The following is a 13,989-nucleotide window of genomic DNA, read 5'->3' as shown; positions in this document are numbered from 1 at the left end:
TCAGTCTCAGTAACCGTTCGGTCTGGGTTCTTAACTGTTCGGTTTGGATTCTCCCGCATTGTACCGTTCGGTCTGGTACTGGTTCTAACTTTTATGGGTTGCAAATCCTTGCTACTTCAACTTCTTTCATCCAATTCATCTTAATTCCTGTCAAAACAAGGAAAACCAAGCATAAAACCCATCCAACTCTCTTATTTCCAAAACATAAACAAAGCATGATTTCAAGCTAGTTTCTAAGTCATAAAGGGTGTTTTTAATATCAAAATTAAGTATAAAAATAACGGTTTTTCAAACGTTGTCAGAACGCTAGGAATTGCACGAACTAGGAATTAATGCAGACTTATTGCGCCAAGGGATTGGGTTCTAAGTACTTTAGTTAGTGACATTAACATTAATTCATAAAGAGGAATTCTTATATACATGAGAGGGAACCTAGTGAAATCTAACCCCAACAACATATTCATCTCAAATTAAACAACAAACATTCATCTCTGTGTTACTATACGATTGATCAATTTTAATTCATATTTTATTTTATGTTTTTGCATCGCAAACCAATGATCTTGTTTTTAATTAATTAATTCATCACATGACTGTTTAGTGACGAGAGTCCTCTAGGATACGATACTTGGTCTTACCATTTTATATTACATGTGTGATTTGGTACACTTGCCAATCTATCAACACTCAGTCATCCATGTTTGAATATATGATTTTCTGAAATCTAATGTGTTTCCAGATGGTTGAATGGTATGAGGTTCAAGAAAGCCATAAACTAACGCCCGACCTGACTCAACTATGATGGTGACCATGTACCTGTAAGAATAAAGTTAAGTATATTTATTAAGAAGTAATAATACTAATATACAAATTGGAAAATAGCAAATAAAAACTTACATGCACCATAGTTGTATGCATGCAATGTTGAGCATTTTGTCCCCAACAATGTTCTCATATACATCACCGAAATTAATATACAATGGAACATGGCACTCGAGGCCAAATGTTCTTAACTCCTACAACATCTCTACCAGTCCTTTTCTCAACTTATTTAATCTAGAGGTCAATATGGATATAACATCATGGTCTTCTGCTTCCTTACGAGCCTCATTCAAAGGTTGAGCAATTCGTTGTTTCTCAGGACGGTAGACCTGCAACTCACATTTACAAAAGTTAGGAATCGTTTAATTATAACTTAAATATTTAAGATAATAAAAAGAAGAATATAATATCGCTGGTGGGCCAAAATATGGCATGATCATAGCCTTAGGCCAAGCTATAAATGTGCCTAAGGCCTCCCCCACGAATTGTATTTCAGATGTAGGCACTGGCGCTCGAGCCTAGGGGTCTCTTGGATCATCAATCATTACCCGCGCGTGAGTGGGCAATAAAGGAGCAACATGAATGGTCTGGCCTTCTGCAATCCCATGGCTACTATGCGCGGAGGATCCTCATCAACCAAAAACTCTTATTGAATATTGTAATTAGTATGATCTGTAGTAGAGCATGAGCCTTTGGTGCTCACACGAGGTGCAATAGGATCATCTTTAGGGGCGTCCTCTTGTTGTGACTGTTGTTGTTGCTCTTGTTGTTGTTGCTGTTGTTGTTGCTGTTGTTGTTGTTGTTGTTGTTGCTGTTGTTGGGTGATTATCGCAAGTTTTTCTTCGGGCATTCTGAAGCGTTCACCTATGCTTTCTTCTAATTCGACTTGCACCTATTGCCTGATGCTACTAACCATTTCCTGAGTCACGACTTCTGTGCTTCTTGGTTTAGGGCCAAAGTAGTCCCTCAATCCAATAGCTCCTCCAACAGCAAGCACACGACCTGGACGGTCTAGCCGACCTATGGGTGCTACTAGGAGGTCCTCGCTACCTTGTGCCACAAATGTGCTTTTCCATTTAAAAGTTTGTTACATAATTTTTTTATGAAATATGGTAATCAGTTAAAAGTTTCCACTTACAATCTAGGATATCTCTTGAGCAGATTCAGATGTAAACTGGCCATTGGAATTTTTCCGTGCAGCCTTCCACAATTCATGTTTGGCTGGTGAAGGTGCTAGATCAGGTGACTCAAGACCTGACTCCTCAGCGCGATGTTTTCTCATCTTTTTCTTTAATAATGCATAACCACCATGTGACAGTACGTGTGGTGTATCATTAAGCTTCTACCTCTACTGGGCGGCTATCCTTTTCACCTATGAAAAAATGAAAATCATTAAGCATAAATCACAAATTAACATCTTGTGTGACTAGAGCAAAATATTAAGAAACATACCTGCCACTTAGGACTAAGTCTGGATTCGTTAAACTACACCTACTCCTCCTTAGTTATTTTATATTTTTGTACAAGGAGTGTCATTCTCGTCTTGAAGTCCCTCCACCGGCTCCTTAGTTATTTTATATTTTTGTACAAGGAGTGTCATTCTCGTCTTGAAGTCCCTCCACCGGACTTCAATGTGGGATAAAATCTTCTTCCTTATCCTCTTATCATTAGGGATATCCCAATTTTCCTATTAAAAACAAAATTAATGTTAAAGCATGATCAACAAAAATAAGTCAATGATCGAAGTAAAACATCTTAAACATACCAAAATATCCTGCAATAGTAGATTTTTGTCAACCTGTGGGACATCATCCCAACAAGTAGCTACAATAGGGACATGATATTTTTCCATCAGGCCCAAGTAACTCCTGAACAATGTTGCATGTGCCCCAATAGGCACAAATGTTCAGGGATCAAACTGCACGGTCACTGGTTTGTCATTAACCCGATGGGATGTGACATCAAGCATCCGAGTCACAGATCTACCCGCTCCTCTCGTCAAACCTGATCCAGAGCTCGTCATACTTGTTTACAAAGTGTTAGTATATTATAGTTAGAACAGACAAAATAAATAAATTGTACAAGTAATTAAAACAATGCTAAGACACCTATTTATCCCATATGCCTTCGTTGTGATCACATCGAGTTGCATGTATTTCATCGGGTACATCATCAACCTTATTTTCAATGGTTCTTGATGAGAAGGATCTTGTCTCAAGTATATCTAGAGTGTCTTCATCATTAGTTGTGTGCATGGCTCTGCCTTCCAATACCACTGACCATTTATGATTCAGTCGGTCAGTGACATAGAATATTTGTCTTGCGTGACTAGCCATAATAAATGGTTCATACGTGTAACTCATTTTGTTAAGATCCACCAAAGTGAATTCGAGGTCTTCTGTCACCACACCAGAATTACTGTCAACCCATTTACACTTGAAAACTGGAACTCTAAAAGTGACATAATCAATTTCCCAAATTTCTTGTATTATTCCAAAATAATTGATTGATGCTGTAATTGGATTCTTATCCTTGGAACTTGAAAAGTGTACAGCCTCAACTTGTATGGTAACTCCACTATTTTGAACTCTACTTTTATCGTCTTCCTCCTTTGAATAGAACAAGTAATTGTTTATGTAATAGCTGCCGAAAGTGATCACATCAGTGTTAGGTCCACGAGCTAGTCTCAATAGATTTTCAGAAACATTCAGAGTCGCATAAATCTTTTTCTTAAACCAAGCTAAAAAGGATTTGTTATGTTCATTAAGTTTCCACTTTTCACTCATACGTGGATGTGTTGACTTAATTTCATCAATATGTTGTGAAATGTAAGGAATAACATCCTTTGTGTTGTTTAAAATGTACAAATGTGCTTGATTAACTTCTTTTCCAATAACACTTTCAATCCTTACTCCTCGAACTCCCTTTCCTTCACGTATGTTTTCATGTCTTTTCTTTGGAAGTCCTATTGGGTCACAACTTGGCATATAACTTGAACAGAATTCAATGGCTTCCCCTTCAATGTAGCACCCTATAATCGAAGCTTCTGGTCTCAATTGATTTTTAACATATCCCTATAAGATCTTCATGTATCTTTCAACCAGGTACATCCACCTCAAGAAAACCGGCCCACATTCAAATCTCTTTCACTAGATGGACAATCAAATGAACCATGATATAAAAAAATGAGGGTGGGAAATACATTTCCAATTGGCACAATAGTCTAATGGCCTCATTTTGTAAATCATCTAATTGTCGAGGATCAACAACTTTCTTTCAAACGGCATTGAAAAGCAAACTCAAACGTGTGAGAATACCTCGAACAGAGGCAGGTAATATGGCTCGAATAGCTACTGGTAAAAGTTGTTGCATTAAGACATGATAATCGTGAGACTTTAAACCAACCAACTTCAAATCTTTCATAGAAACAAGGCTACTAATATTCGACGAATAACCTTGTGGAAGTTCACACTATGTAAACATTGACAAAATATTTATTTTTCTTTTTTTGAAAGAGTGTGACAAGCTAGAGGAAGATAGGTGCGTCTTCCTATGGATTACGGATGTAACTCAGAACAGATTCCTATGTCAACCAAGTCTTGTCGTGCTTTCACTCCATCTTTTGTCTTTCCTTTAACGTTTAGTAAAGTCCCAACAACACTATCACATACATTTTTTTCAACATGCATCACGTCTTTGCAATGTGGCACATCAAGTTTTGATGGACAAATTTGTAAGCACCAAAATATGATGTCACAAACTTGTTTCACAATCGGCAAGTATGACCGAATCGTTTCAAGTAATAAACTTGGTAAGACCAAGTATCGTTCTCCCAAAGGACTCACGGCCTAGTTTAGTTATGTGATTTGTTGATTAGCTAAGACTTAAGAACACAATAATTGAAGTTTAATATGCAAAGACGAAAATTAAATATGTATGCATGAATTGATCAATGACAAAGACAAAAGATAAACACTTTCAAGGAAATATATGAATGAATATGTTGTTGGGGGTCAATTTCATCTCATCCACTCTCATATATTTTAGGAATTCAACATTCAAATCATCATTGTTAATGCCACTCTCTAATGTACCATTCTAGATGGCTTCTCCCTAATCAAATAGTTCATACAATTCCTAGCATTCCTAATGATTAGTTCATGAGTGCAGGAGCTTAAAGGCAACCAATATAATATTGTCAGTATAATATTGGGAGAAATTCCCCGGATCTAGATTTCCCCGTACGTGTCCGTATCAACAAAACCAATAATCATGCATTAGAATGAGTTAAACAATGCAAGCATTGAGCAAAGAGGAAAAACCCTAACTAATGATGAAAGAAAGCATATGTCTTAATTCAAAGATGTACTCAACAAATCCATATATGAGAGCTTCAAGAGATTACTTTGATTCCCCAACAAACATACAAGGTTTAGTTCACCATATTCATGGTGAACCTAGATGAATTACAATGAAAGTATGAAAGAATAAACCCAATAAAGGTGAAGAGGTAGCCTGAGCATCCAAGATCCTCCTTCAAAGGGGTGGAAGAGAGAGTGTTTGCCTCGTTTCTGCCAAAGATCCTAACTATAGGACGTGCAAGCCCTTATATACTAATCTAGAGTTACAAAAGATTACAAAAGTCCAAGCCCAAAAAGTGCCGCTCAGTGGTATTTACCGCTCAGCGGTGATTGCGCGTCTTCTTTCTTCCCCTCAGCGGCCATTTTGCCCCTCAGCGGTTCCAACGTCACCTCTTGAGTGCCGCTCAGCGGTAGTTTGCCGCTGAGCGGTGCCTTCGACTTCTCCTTTTTGCACTCTTTCTTGTCTTTTCTAATGTCCTCTCTCTTATTCTTCACTTCTTTCACCAAATTCACCTCAAAACCTGCACAAAAACACTTAAATCAAGCATAAACCTGTCCAGCTCTCTTATTTCTGAAAATATAAACAAAAGGCATGATTTCAAGCTAGTTTCTAAGTCTAAAGGTTGCTTTTAGTATCAACTTTAAGCATGAAAATAACAGTTTTTCAACTGTTATCACAACCCCAAACTTAGAACTTTGCTTGTCCTCAAGCAAATAAAATGTAACTCCATCTCCAACCAATTCATATGATGGTTCACTCATTCAAAATCCTCTTTTCAAGATAAGTAATAACTTCACTCAAACTTAAGACCAAGAGTTCAATCAAGATGTGCACATGCTTTAGTGTTCACAAAGTCATTTAAATTCCAACAAATGCTATTTTTCATGAATGATCAATCAATTAAGCATGGATGTTCATGTGCTTATGGAATATTTCCTCACTAGGTAAAGTGTTTCACTCAACACACAAGTGTATAAGAGGTAAAGTGTTTCACTCATTCACTCCACTATCACAATGTCACATGAATCAACTTTGCCTTTCATTTAACCACAATCAAATACATTCACAAGCATGCATCATCACAAGGACTTTTCAATGGCTTATAATGTGGCTGGGCTAACAAGAAAATTGGTTTTTCTGGATCACAAAATCCTTGAGTTAAGAGAATCATAACAACACAATCTTCTTATTCATTCCCAACTTTCTTTTGCCTTTGCTTTTGCATTTGCATTGAGCTTTGCTTCTTTTTCTTTTCTTTTCTTTGCATATTCTTACTTTTTAGCTCTTAGCTCAATGCTTTTTCCTTTTTCATGTTTCCCCAATAACCCCAAACTTGAACATTTAACAATACCACACAAGATCTTCTACTTAACTCAAGGTAAAGATTTTCAATCAAGGGTGTTCAGTGTATATTTAAGGCTAAGGGTTCAAAGGATAGAACACAACGTGTTCTCTTTTAGAAGGCTAACTTTATGAATTTGGCCAATAAAAAGGGTTTCAAAAACACGGCCTTTGATCATATGATGCAAAACAAGCAATTGATTCAATCATAGAAAACCTGGGCAAAGTCATTCATGCTTTCAAAGTAATAGCATTCAACAATAACAACTCTGGAGCTCAAAACCTCACATATAAGCTCATTCACATTTGACATACACATCCTGCTTAATTTCACAATCACAATCATGATACCCTGCATTTGTTCACAAAGCTTGTGAATCACCTGTATAAGCATTTTAATGTGCACATCATCTCAACATTAATCAATCAATAAGCATCATTCAATCATTACTTATCACACAATCACAGTTAATAGCAAACCATCATAAGGAACCAGGTGTTCAATAGAGTACATCAAACCCTAATCTAAAAACAAAAACAAATAAGTTCAGAAAACTTAAACCACAAAAGCATAATCATATGATAGCATTCATCAGTAAATGCTATCTCAGCTCCTCATCAGTCTGAGCTGTCCTCTGTATCTTCCTCTTCTTCCTCATCATCATCATCATCAAACGCATCCTCCTCCTCATCTTCATCTTCATCCATGTCTCGGGCTGAAGCTTCAGCTGCTTCAGCTCCTCCATGCCATGGTTCTTCTGGCCAAGCTACCACATTATGGAATTCATCCATAGTCCACCTGTGTGCTGGAGGGGTATCATACATCCCCACTATCATCTCAGCCGTGGCCACCTGCCCTCTGTGGATGGACTGCAACTGAGCACCTATAAGAGACATATACATGTCCCTCATCTGGAATGGTTCTGCCTCATGAGTATCAGCAGAAGTCCTGCTCTGTGCTGGCCTTCTCTCTCTACGAGCCTGGCGTGGTGGCACTGGCTGGGCTGCCTCCTCACCTCCACAGTACTGTCTGTAATAGGCCTCATCTATAGATTTTCTTGGCCTCTCAAATGGTGGAACAGAAGTGTCCACCCCAGCTAGCTTGCAAAGGTGAGTGATCAAAGAAGGATGTCCCAGTGGTGCTTTGTTGTTTGAGGTGTTAGCACACACACTAATCTCATCAGCTATCACCTGCCCAATATTAACATTCAAGTTTCTGATAGCACAGTAGATGAAGAGTGCCCTGCTGAGAGTAATATCTGACACATGTGAACATGGCTGAATGTTGGCATGAGAAAATGCCATCCAATACTTTGCAAGAGGAGTCAAATCTGTCCTCCTAATATTAACCACTGAGCCAGATCTATTCCTTTGGAAGTGTCCTCCAGGTATGCACAATACTCTCTCAACATCCTCAAAGTCAGCACCTTCCTCCATGCTAAGAGCAAACTGGCATTGCTCACCAGCCCACACAGTATCCAGAAAGTTATTGATGGAGTCAGGATCATACCTGATAGCATGGCCTCTAACATAGCCCAAATAATTCTCAGCTGGATAATCACCAATCTTCTTTGCATTGGTGTAGAATTCTTTCACCACAGCTATGTTGGCAGGTGATGGATAAGTGGCTAGCTTTCCCCAATCATTCCCTAACACTTGCTCTCCAAATTGAGGAGCAAAGTTAGGTATCATTCCAACCTTTCTCTCCATTAGAAGTCTCCTGTCCTGAACCACCCTAAAGTGCTTCTCATGTTTCCTAGAGAGGAACCTGCCATTATGGGGCTGCTCTGGTTCCTTTTCCTTTCTCTTGGTTGCCATGGTTTTCAATCTCTTTCCTGAAGAGGATGCCATTCCTGCATTCAAACATAAATCCAAAACCACAGAACATGATGTTAATCATTAGTAAACACAAAACAAAACTCCTTTTGAAGCTAAACCACCGCTGAGGGCCAGAATTTCCCCTCAGCGCCACCAGTGCCACATTCAAACACGCAACAAACCAGAAAAAGCAAATCTGGCAGAGTGCCGCTCAGCGGTAAATGCCGCTCAGCGGTGATCTGCAGATTTTTGCAAATCTCGTTTTTAAACTGTCCTAACTCCACCCAAATGCAATTTTCAGTTTTCCAGTTCATAATCAAGCAGTTTAATCGGTTCAAACATCAAATATATCATCAAATCATGCATAGAAATCAAAACCCCTAAATATTCATGCTTTGACAATCACAGTCAATTTCAAGAACCCTAGAATGAACAAAATGCATTTTACTTACTTGGGTGGAGATGCTAGATGATATGAGAATGCTTCCAAACTAGAATGCTCTTTTCCAACCCCAAACTTTGATAGCACACTAGTGTAAAAGTGAGTGGAAGAGAAATTTTCTAAAGAGGGAAGAGTAAAAAGATGTGGGAAACCTAAGAGGAGATATGTGGGAGTCTTAGTGCAGAGAAGAGCTTGAAAGAATGTAAAAACGCGCAGCTTAGGGTTTAAAATTACCCCAATGGGCTCGGGTTCCGCTAAGGGGAACTTAAGCCCATCTGCGATAGTACCGCTCAGCGGTAATTGCCGCTCAGCGGCACTTTCTTGATGTGCCCTTCTCCTTCTTTTCTTGACCTACGTGCCTTCCTAGCATACCCCTCATAGGTTCCCTGCAATTCAATGTTAAAAATGCTTATGCAAATCCTAAAAATAAACAAACAGAAAACAATCAATCAACTGGGTTGCCTCCCAGGTAGCGCTTGTTTAACGTCACGAGCCTGACCCAAAATCCACCAACACCCATCAGTAGGTGTTTCAAACTTACCAGCACCCATCAGTAGGTGCAAAATCTTCTCACCAACACCCATCAGTAGGTGTTACAAACTTAGTATCCTTCAGTAGATACTTAACCACCTAGCATCCTTCAGTAGATGCTAAATCCAACAAAATAATGTCGAGAATAATGTTCACAAATTACAAATTATAAAACCAAATCAAAAGTTTTTAAATCCACTGGGTTGCCTCCCAGCAAGCGCTCTTTTAACGTCATTAGCTTGACCCAGTAAAGCTCATGTTCCTTCTTCTTTTTCTTCTTTCTACTGAACTTCTTCAGAAATTTGATCAAACCAGGAACCTGTTGCAATGTCTCAATCATAGGAACTTTAATCTCCAATTTCTTGAAGATTTCCATAAAGCACTTAAATTTCTTTTCCTTCCTATGATTCTTCTTTAGATGAGGATGTGATTTTTCATGTGATTTCTTCTTCTTTCCTCTCATCTTCTTTTTCTTCCTTTTTCTCTCCCTAAATTTTCTCTTTTTCTCTTCTTTTATTTTTTTCTTCCTTTCTCTTTTTCTCCTCAACTTCTTTATCTTCACACAAATTTTCTTTCTCTCTTTTCTCTCAACCAATTCTTTTTCTTTTTCTTCATCTTTATCTTTCTCACTCAACTCTTCTTTCTCTTTTCTCTCTACCCTTTCCTCATCTCCCTCTAATTTTTCCTCATCAAGAATCTTGTCACTTTCAGTGATAATGACTTGCCCTTCCTCCTTAAGGTTAACATCAGTATTAACATCATCATTTAATATCTGACTAATGTGACGAAGTTGCATCTCCATTCTTTTACATGATTCTTCAATGCTTTTCTGAGTAGAGTCGGAATTTTTCAAAAATCGTTGAAGGGTGTCCTCCAACCTATCCAAACTTCCTGATAGAAAGGGTTGTTGCTGCCATTGTTGTTGTGGTTGGTTCTCAAATTGTCCAGCAGCTTGCCAAAATTGGCTTTGATCCATGCTTGAGTGAGGTTCCCACCATTGGTTGAGATTACTTTGGTAGAATTGAGTGCCCCTATAGTTAAACTCTTGACCAAATTGCATTCTGCAGACATTAAGCACAAAACCCTAAAAACAATTTTTAGCACAAAAAGATAGAGAAAAGAAAAAAAATCAAAGGATATAATTGAAAAGATAAGAAGATAGGAAATAAAAACAGAAAAATAAAAACATAAAATAAAATAAAATAAAATACAAACAGAAAATAAAATAAAATAAAATAAAATATAATATAATCTAATCAAATAAAATAAAATCAAATAAAAATCGAAAAATAAAAAACAGAAAATAAAAACAGAAAACAGAAAAACAGAAAACAGAAAAAATAAAATAAAATCAAATAAAATACAAACTGAAAAATATAAACAGAAAAATAAAATAAAATAAAAATTCGAAATTAAAATAAAATCTAATCTAAAAAGATAAAAATAAAATCTAACCTAAAGGATAAAAATAAAATCTAAAAAGATAAAATAATAAAAACAGAAAAAATAAAAACAGAAATTCAAAATTAAAGTCAAAGATAATCAATAATCACACAAATTAACCAGTTAAACCACGAATCCCCGGCAACGGCGCCAAAAACTTGATGGACAAATTTGTAAGCACCAAAATATGATGTCACAAACTTGTTTCACAATCGGCAAGTATGACCGAATCGTTTCAAGTAATAAACTTGGTAAGACCAAGTATCGTTCTCCCAAAGGACTCACGGCCTAGTTTAGTTATGTGATTTGTTGATTAGCTAAGACTTAAGAACACAATAATTGAAGTTTAATATGCAAAGACGAAAATTAAATATGTATGCATGAATTGATCAATGACAAAGACAAAAGATAAACACTTTCAAGGAAATATATGAATGAATATGTTGTTGGGGGTCAATTTCATCTCATCCACTCTCATATATTTTAGGAATTCAACATTCAAATCATCATTGTTAATGCCACTCTCTAATGTACCATTCTAGATGGCTTCTCCCTAATCAAATAGTTCATACAATTCCTAGCATTCCTAATGATTAGTTCATGAGTGCAGGAGCTTAAAGGCAACCAATATAATATTGTCAGTATAATATTGGGAGAAATTCCCCGGATCTAGATTTCCCCGTACGTGTCCGTATCAACAAAACCAATAATCATGCATTAGAATGAGTTAAACAATGCAAGCATTGAGCAAAGAGGAAAAACCCTAACTAATGATGAAAGAAAGCATATGTCTTAATTCAAAGATGTACTCAACAAATCCATATATGAGAGCTTCAAGAGATTACTTTGATTCCCCAACAAACATACAAGGTTTAGTTCACCATATTCATGGTGAACCTAGATGAATTACAATGAAAGTATGAAAGAATAAACCCAATAAAGGTGAAGAGGTAGCCTGAGCATCCAAGATCCTCCTTCAAAGGGGTGAAAGAGAGAGTGTTTGCCTCGTTTCTGCCAAAGATCCTAACTATAGGACGTGCAAGCCCTTATATACTAATCTAGAGTTACAAAAGATTACAAAAGTCCAAGCCCAAAAAGTGCCGCTCAGCGGTATTTACCGCTCAGCGGTGATTGCGCGTCTTCTTTCTTCCCCTCAGCGGCCATTTTGCCCCTCAACGGTTCCAACGTCACCTCTTGAGTGCCGCTCAGCGGTAGTTTGCCGCTGAGCGGTGCCTTCGACTTCTCCTTTTTGCACTCTTTCTTGTCTTTTCTAATGTCCTCTCTCTTATTCTTCACTTCTTTCACCAAATTCACCTCAAAACCTGCACAAAAACACTTAAATCAAGCATAAACCTGTCCAGCTCTCTTATTTCTGAAAATATAAACAAAAGGCATGATTTCAAGCTAGTTTCTAAGTCTAAAGGTTGCTTTTAGTATCAACTTTAAGCATGAAAATAACAGTTTTTCAACTGTTATCAAGTTTACACCAATTTGGAAGATTAAAGAATATTGATCGCCTTTTCCAAATGTTTTTCTCAACGGTCTTCTTTTTATGTTTTCCGAGGACAACATCAATGTTCCTCACCTGGTCGTATACTTCTTCCCCATTATGTGGTATGCACATTACATCATCCTCAAGACTTCCATTAAACGCTTTTTTCAATCTATGGTAAGGATGATTTCGAGGAAGGAATCTTCAGTGTCTTGTGTACACAGTTTTCTGCCCATGCTTCAGTTGAAGATAAATAGTATTTTCTTCACAAATCGGACATGCAAAATGACCTTTAACACTATAACCACTCAAGTTCCCATATGTTGGGAAATCATTTATGGTGCAAAACAACATTGCACGCAAACGAAAGTTTTCTTCTGAATATGAATCGAAGACCTCGACCCCCTCTTCCCACAACATTTTTAAATCGTCAATTAACGGTTTTAGATAAACATCAATGTCATTTACAGGTTGTCTAGGACCCGATATCATCATCGACAACATCATTTCTCTTCATGCACAACATAGAAGATAGATTGTAAATCATCAAAATAACTGGCCATGAACTATGTTTGCTACTTAAGTTGCCATAAGGATTCATACCATCGGTAGCAAGTGCAAGTCTTAAGTTTCTCGGCTCTGCACAAAATTTGGGAAATGTGCCATCAATGTTCTTCCATTATGGGGAATCAGTTGGGTGTTGAAGAAGATTATCACATTTTCTTCCATCAACGTGCCACATAAGATTCTTCTCATCTTCTTTAACAGAAAACAATCGTTTCAACCTAGGTATTATAGGTAAATACCACGTGACCTTAGCCGGTGGACCTTCATTGTGTTCATCGTTATTTCCATCAAGTTTCTTCTTAAATCGTGACGCACCACACGTCGGACAAACCTTCATTGAAGCATACTGATCTCTATACAATACACAGTCATTGGGACATGCATGTATCTTTTGGTATTCCAAATCCATTGGACATAGAATTTTTTTCGCGTCGTAATTACGGATAGGTAACGTGTTATTTTCTGGTAGCATCTCCTTCAGCAACTCCAACAATTCCGTGAAACTTTTATCAGTCCATCCGTTTCTTGCTTTCAAACAAAACAATTTCAAAGTAGCCGACAACCTATTAAAATTGATGCATCCTGGATACAACTCTTGCTCCGAATTGTTCTTAAGACTATCATATAAATGAGCTCTTCCAAAATTTTCTTCGCCAACGTCACGTACCATTTTGTCTAAATGATCACTCATTCATTCGTCGACGTAATCCGAACCTCTTAAAGTTATTGGCTTATATAATACTTCATCATTCCAAGTCCAAATTGTATAACTTCTCATTATTCCATAGATGAACAGATGATCACGGATGTTGTCCAAGTCTTCATATACTTGATTGAGACAACAAACACAAGGGCAAAAATATGCCTCGTTCACGGGTTTTGCGTGTTCTTTAACATATTGTATGAACTCAAAAACCCCTCGCTCATACTCTTCACTAATATGACGCTGATGAATCTAGCTTCGATCCATACTACTACACTAAACGAAAAGAATCCACGAAAAAAAAAACTAACTTACGTAGAGAAACAAAAATAAATACCTATCATACGTTAAAGGAAAAAAATAAACTATCATAGTATACGTACATGAACACAAATATCTATCGTTATACATATATCATACGTCCAGAATCGACAAACAGGAATGCATATATCATACGTAAGAGATATT

General features: G+C 37.2%; 1 protein-coding gene and 1 pseudogene across 1 annotated transcript; both read right to left on the bottom strand.

Annotated features, from left to right (window-relative positions):
• Positions 1 to 2,930: 2,930 nt before the first annotated feature.
• LOC148198417 (uncharacterized) lies at positions 2,931 to 4,245 on the bottom strand. Its single transcript, XM_088115797.1, has one exon. The coding sequence runs from the start codon at positions 3,807 to 3,809 to the stop codon at positions 2,931 to 2,933; it is 879 nt and encodes a 292-aa protein (XP_087971923.1). The 5' UTR covers positions 3,810 to 4,245.
• Positions 4,246 to 12,224: 7,979 nt separating this feature from the next.
• Positions 12,225 to 13,788, bottom strand: LOC148198416 (uncharacterized; annotated as a pseudogene).
• Between the last annotated feature and the right edge of the window lie 201 nt (positions 13,789 to 13,989).

The sequence above is a fragment of the Vigna umbellata genome, chromosome 5, assembly GCF_029865625.1.
Source record: "Vigna umbellata cultivar VRB3 chromosome 5, Vumbellata_1.0, whole genome shotgun sequence".
NCBI lineage: Eukaryota > Viridiplantae > Streptophyta > Magnoliopsida > Fabales > Fabaceae > Vigna > Vigna umbellata.
The sequence above is the reverse complement of the archived record's forward strand: the minus strand, read 5'-3'. Positions and strand labels throughout refer to the sequence as shown.